This window comes from Saimiri boliviensis, chromosome 8, assembly GCF_048565385.1.
Source record: "Saimiri boliviensis isolate mSaiBol1 chromosome 8, mSaiBol1.pri, whole genome shotgun sequence".
NCBI lineage: Eukaryota > Metazoa > Chordata > Mammalia > Primates > Cebidae > Saimiri > Saimiri boliviensis.
In genome coordinates, this window is record NC_133456.1 from 31,066,886 (window position 1) to 31,072,885 (window position 6,000).

At 40.2% G+C, this 6,000-nt stretch overlaps 1 protein-coding gene across 1 annotated transcript in view; it reads left to right on the forward strand.

Annotated features, from left to right (window-relative positions):
• Positions 1-5,142, forward strand: part of HGD (homogentisate 1,2-dioxygenase) — a 54,215-nt gene extending 49,073 nt beyond the window's left edge. The window contains exon 14 of the mRNA XM_003935401.4: positions 4,784-5,142. Coding sequence (XP_003935450.2) covers positions 4,784-4,933 — 150 coding nt within the window. The 3' untranslated portion in view covers positions 4,934-5,142. The remainder of the gene's footprint in view (positions 1-4,783) is intronic.
• The last annotated feature ends 858 nt before the right edge of the window (positions 5,143-6,000 follow it).

The window sequence follows — 6,000 nt, forward strand, 5'->3', positions numbered from 1 at the left end:
ACAGTGCTTGATTTTATTTTATTTTTGCATTCTTTGAGGTAGTGTTTATGGAGCGCAGGGAGTAATTTTATGCTAAATCACATGCAAATTTGCTTTACTTTTAAAAATAAATGCCTTCAATGCTACCTGGTTTAAAATCTGTAGCACAGACCTGCTTACTTCATGCTTGCAAACTACCCTAGGCAGTGAGCATTATCTGTCCATCTGTCTAGTGCAGTTTGCTTTTAGTCCCAACCGTGGAGCCAGAGTTGGTGAAGCTGCTCTGCAAAAGGAGGATGTACAGAGTCCCATTTGCTTGCTTTGGCTCTATTTCCCCTTTCAAGGGCCTCTATGGAAACCCTACATCTGAATGAGATGCAGTTTGGCAGTCTCAGTTAAGCTATAACCTCTGAAGTCTCCTGGAGGTACATTCCTGGAGGCTATTCCAGAGTTGCCACACAATAACCTTTGGTGCCCCAACTTGGCTTTGGGTGGTCAATGTTATGAGGGAGCTGTGTTTTACAACAGTGAGGCATAGAACAGGGCTGTTTCTGTGAGGAGCAGTGCTTTAAATAATGTCCACGGCCTGGAGTACTAGTGAGAAAGAGCTCTCCTATTAGGATGGGAGACCCTGGGTATCAGGGAGCCAGAATACCTGATAGCAGAGGGTCCAACTCTTTACCTAGACCTAACTTTCAGTCTTCCTCACCATTTCCCATTATATAATTCAGACCTAGATCTATCTATATGTCTTATTCTTATTCTTGTTTGGAGTGATTAACTTGATACAATACCACCTTCAAAGTCAGCTGGGATGGGGCTTTTGTTACTCTAGCCAAACAGGGAGGCTTTTAAGAAGCAGTCAGCAAAGAGACAATAGGAATGGCCTTAATAATCCTTATATCTGAATAGTGCTTTTAAAAATTTTTTCTTACTATTTATTATTTTTATGGATACATAGTAGGTATGTATATTTATGGGGTACATGCATGTATATTTATGATACAAGCATGCGATGTGTAGTAATCACATCAGGATAACTGGGGTATCTGTTACCTCAAGCATTTATCCTTTGTGTTAAAAACAATCCAGTTATACTCTTTTCAGTTAATTTTAAATGTGTGATTAAATTTTTATTGACTATAGTCACTGTCTTACACTATCAAATGCTAGGTCTTATTCATTTTTTTCTTTTATTTATGTGTGTATTTATTTTTAACTTTTATTTGAGGTTCAGGAGTACATGTACAGATTTGTTACATAGGTAAACTCATGTCACGGGGTTTATTGTACAGATTATTTTGTCACTCGGTACTAAGTAGTACCCAGTAGTTATTTTTTCTGATTCTCTCCCTCCTCCCACCCTCTATTCTCAATTAGGTACCAGTGTCTGTTGTTCCCCTCTCTGAGTCCATGAGTTCTCATCATTTAGCTCCCACTTAGAAGTTAGAACATGCAGTATTTGGTCTTCTGTTCCTCTTGGTTTGCTAAGGATAATGGCCTGCAGCTCCATCATGTTCCTGAGAAACACATTTTATTTTGTTCTTTTTTATGGCTGCATAGTATTCCATGGTGTATATACATATATATATATATGGGCCACATTTTCTTTCTTTAGTCTGTCATTGATGAGCATTTAAGTTGATTTTATGTCTTTGCTATTGATAATAGTGCTGCAATAAACATTTCCATGCATATGTCCTTATGGTAGAATGACTTACATTCCTTTGGGTAAATACCCAGAAATTGGATTGCTGGGTAGCATTGTAGTTCTGTTTTTAGCTCTTTGAGGAATCACCACACTGCTATCTACAGTGGTTGAACTAATTTACATTCCCACCAACAGTATATAAGTGTTCCCTTTTCTCTGCAACCTTGGCAGAATCTGTTATTTTTTGGCTTTTTAATAATATTCAGCCGGGCGCGGTGGCTCAAGCCTGTAATCCCAGCACTTTGGGAGGCCGAGGCGGGTGGATCACGAGGTCGAGAGATCGAGACCAACCTGGTCAACATGGTGAAACCCCGTCTCTACTAAAAATACAAAAAATTAGCTGGGCATGGTGGTGCGTGCCTATAATCCCAGCTACTCAGGAGGCTGAGGCAGGAGAATTGCCTGAACCCAGGAGGCGGAGGTTGCGGTGAGCCGAGATCGCGCCATTGCACTCCAGCCTGGGTAACAAGAGCGAAACTCCGTCTCAAAAAAAAAAATAATAATAATAATAATAATAATAATATTCATTCAGACTGGTATGAAATGGTATCTCATGTGGTTTTGATTTGCATTTCTCTAATGATAAGTGATACTGAGCTTTTCTTCATTTTCTTGTTGACTGCATATATGTCTTCCTTTGAAAAGCATCTGTTCATGTTCTTTGCCCACTTTTTAATGGGGTTGTTTTTTCTTGTAAAATTTGTTTAAGTTCCTTACGGATGCTGGATATTAGACATTTGTCAGCTGTATCATTTGCAAACATTTTCTCTCATTCTGTTGGTAGTTTCTTTTATGTGCAAAAGCTCTTAAGTTTAATTAGATCCCATTTGTCAATTTCTGCTTTTGTTGCAATTGCTTTCAATGTTTTTGTCATGAAATCTTTGCCCATGCCTATGTCCTGAATGGTATTGCCTAGATTGTCTTCCAGAGTTTTTATAGTTTTGGGTTTTGCATTTAAGTATTTATCCATCAGGAGTTGATTATTGTATATGGTATATGGAGGGGGTCCAGTTTCAATCTCATGCATATGGCTAGCCAGTTATCCCAGCACCATACCATTTATTGAATAGAAAGTCCTTTCCCCATTGCTTTTTTTTTTTTTTTTTTTTTTTTTTTTGGTCAGCTTTATTGAAAATCAGAGCATATAGGTGTGCAGCCTTATTTCTGGGCTCTCTATTCTGTTCCATTTGTCTATTTGCCTGCTTTTGTACCATTACTATGCTGTTTTGGTTACTGTAGCCCTGTAGTATACTTTGAAATAGGGCGGCATGATGCCTCCTGCTTTGTCCTTTTTGCTTAGGATTGCCTTGGGTATTTAGGCTCTTTTTTGGTTCCATATCAAATTTTAAAATAGTCTTTTGTAGTTCTGTGAGGAATGTCATTGCTATTTTGACAGGAATAGCATCAAATCTTTACATTGCTTTGGACAGTATGGCCGTCTTAATGATACTGATTCTTCTTTTCCATGAGCATGGAATGTTTTCCATTTGTGTCATCTCTGATATCTTTGAGCAGTGGTTTGTAATTCTCATTGTAGAGACCTTTCACCTCTCTGGTTAGGAGTATTCCTAGGTATTTTATTCTTTTTGTGGCAGTTGTGAATGGGATTGCATTCCTGATTTGGCTCTCAGCTTGACTGTTGGTGTATAGGAATGCTAGTGATTTTTGTACACTGATTTTGTATCCTGAAACTTCGCTGAAGTTGTTTATCAGTTGAAGGAGCTTTTGGGCTGAGACTATGGAGTTTTCTAAATATAGAATCAGATCATCTGCAACAGGGATAGGTTGACTTTCTCTCTTCTTATTTTGATGCGCTTTATTTCTTTCTCTTGCCTGATTGCTCTTTGCCGGGACTTCTAAGACTGTGTTGAATAGGAGTGGTATGCAAGAGCGTCCTTGTCTTATACTGGTTTGCAAAGGGAATGCTTTCAGCTTTTCCCTATTCAGTATGATGTTGGCTGTGGGTTTGTCATAGATGGCTCTTATTTTGAGGTGTTTTTTTTTCAATGCCTAGTTTATTGAGAGTTTTTAGCATGAAGATATACTGAATTTTATCGAAAGCCTTTTCTGCATATTGAATAGTACTGTATAACTTGCATAGCACTTCCATATGATCTCATGCAGTCTTCCCATCAAGGCTGTCATAGGAAGTCAGGCAGGGATAATCAAATTCACATTGTTTTAAGCAAAAATAAGTTAATGTATACTAGACCCCAAACATTAATCTGGGTGCTTTGGGTTGTAGCACAAGATAATTCTATTATTTTCCTTTTGCCTGTCTGTATTTTTAAAATTTCCAAATGTGAGCATATAAGAATTGTAGGGTTTGGTTTTTGGGTTTTGTTTTGTTTTTAAAGCCACAGTGGGTAAGAAAAATCAGCCATTGATGAAGCTGGAATGTCTAAGATGCACAGAATATTTGCATATTCTTTCTGTTGTGAACAAAAACTTCCTGACAGTGTAATATCCACCATTCAGACACTTCTAAGATATGACTTTTAAAGGTGCTACAGCCATTCCTACCATTTCCTTTGCCTCCCTCTCCTCCCCACTCCCCCTTTTTTTCCTTTTCCAAGTCCATCTCTTGGTCAGTGTCCTGAAAAGACAGGCTCAAATCCTAGGTCTGCCATGACTTGTCGCCTTAAGCAAGTCATTCCCCAGCTCTCAGCCTTAATTCCTCCTCTGCAAAATGGGGAGTATGCCTTTCCTCACAAGGACATAGCCACGGTAAGGAAAGGCCCTGAAAAGACGGATATTCCCAGGATTCTCCCATGTCTGCTCTTGGATCTAGCAGACTTAGTTCCATAATACCATGAAGAAAATGTGAATCTTAAGGGCTGAATTTTATTTTACAGAATAAAACTTGAGATCCTGAGAAGTTAAGAGTCTTGCACCAGGTCTCACCAGCTTACAAATGGTAGGACCAGAGCCACACTCAGGCTTGAGCCTGCTCTCCTCACCATGCTAGCACACAAATCTTCGATTTATTATTGGAAGATTTTTGCCTACCCATACCCTTCCCTTGACATCTAATCAAATGTGTTTATTGTCTATCTCACTTCTTTTTTTCTCATCCCACCTCACTTGCTCCAGGCATTTATGTTTGAATCATCTCTAAGTCTGGCAGTCACCAAGTGGGGACTCAAGGCCTCCAGGTGTTTGGATGAGAACTATCACAAGTGCTGGGAGCCACTGAAGAGCCATTTCACTCCCAACTCCAGGAACCCAGCAGGACCTAATTGAGACTGGAACATTGCTACCGTAATTCAGAGTAGATTTGTGAGTCTTTCTTGAGAATCTTATGCTTTCTGGTAGTATTGGGGGAGGGGGTTGGTTAAAATGAAAACTCACTTTTCACAGTCAAGTAACTGAGAACTTTTGTGGAAACGCATTTGCAAAGTTCTATGGCTGTTACCTTAATTACTCAATAAACTTGCTGGTGTTCTGTGGAAGTAGTGATTGGTCATAATCAGGTCTTGATGAGCAAACCTGGTAGGTCAGGTAAGTCTTGGTAAGACTGAACCAAGGCCCAGGGCCCCTTCCCCTGTGGTTGGCCCAAAGGCCTTCATTCTAGGAGCACAAGCCCAGGCATATGCTCGATACCAGAAGACCAGGCCACAAGGCCAAGCATTCAGACCATGAGCTGAGACTGAAGGTATGGCAAAGCTCTTAGGAGCCAATCCAGACATGGGGGAATTTAGGGGACCATGAGCTCTCCAAACAACTAGCTTTCAATAGATGAGGAGCCAAGCCAGTAGGCTGTCTAATTTTGGTAGTCACATAGCAGCCAATATGATGACAGTGGAGAACACCAGCCACCAAGATGTGAGAATCACTCATTTTCTTAGGGTGACCGCCTGTCCCAATTTGTGCAGAACTACATCAGTGTCTTCACTGAAAGACCCACATCCCAGGAAACCCCTAGGTCCTGGTCAAACCAGGACAGTTAGTTACCCTACTCTTCACTCATTTATCAATCCACTCGGTAACCACATATTGAGTCCTTACTACCAGTTACAGAGGAGGATGCTGGGGATGAAGGGTTGAATAAAAATAAACAACCTCTCCCCTTAAGAAGCTCACAGTCTGGAGAGATAAGGGCCAAAGAAAATCAAGGCCCAAGTATAAGGCCATGAGAAAAATTTCCACTGTGTGAAAAGCTGTACCTACCAGTTCCCTTCCTATGGTCAGCATCCCTCCCAGAACACAGGGCTGCCCAAGACTTTTGACGTGAGTTGATTAGGTTCTCCTGGTGTGACAAGACAGGAAAATCTGAACAGAAATATGATCGAAAATGATGTTTGTCACTA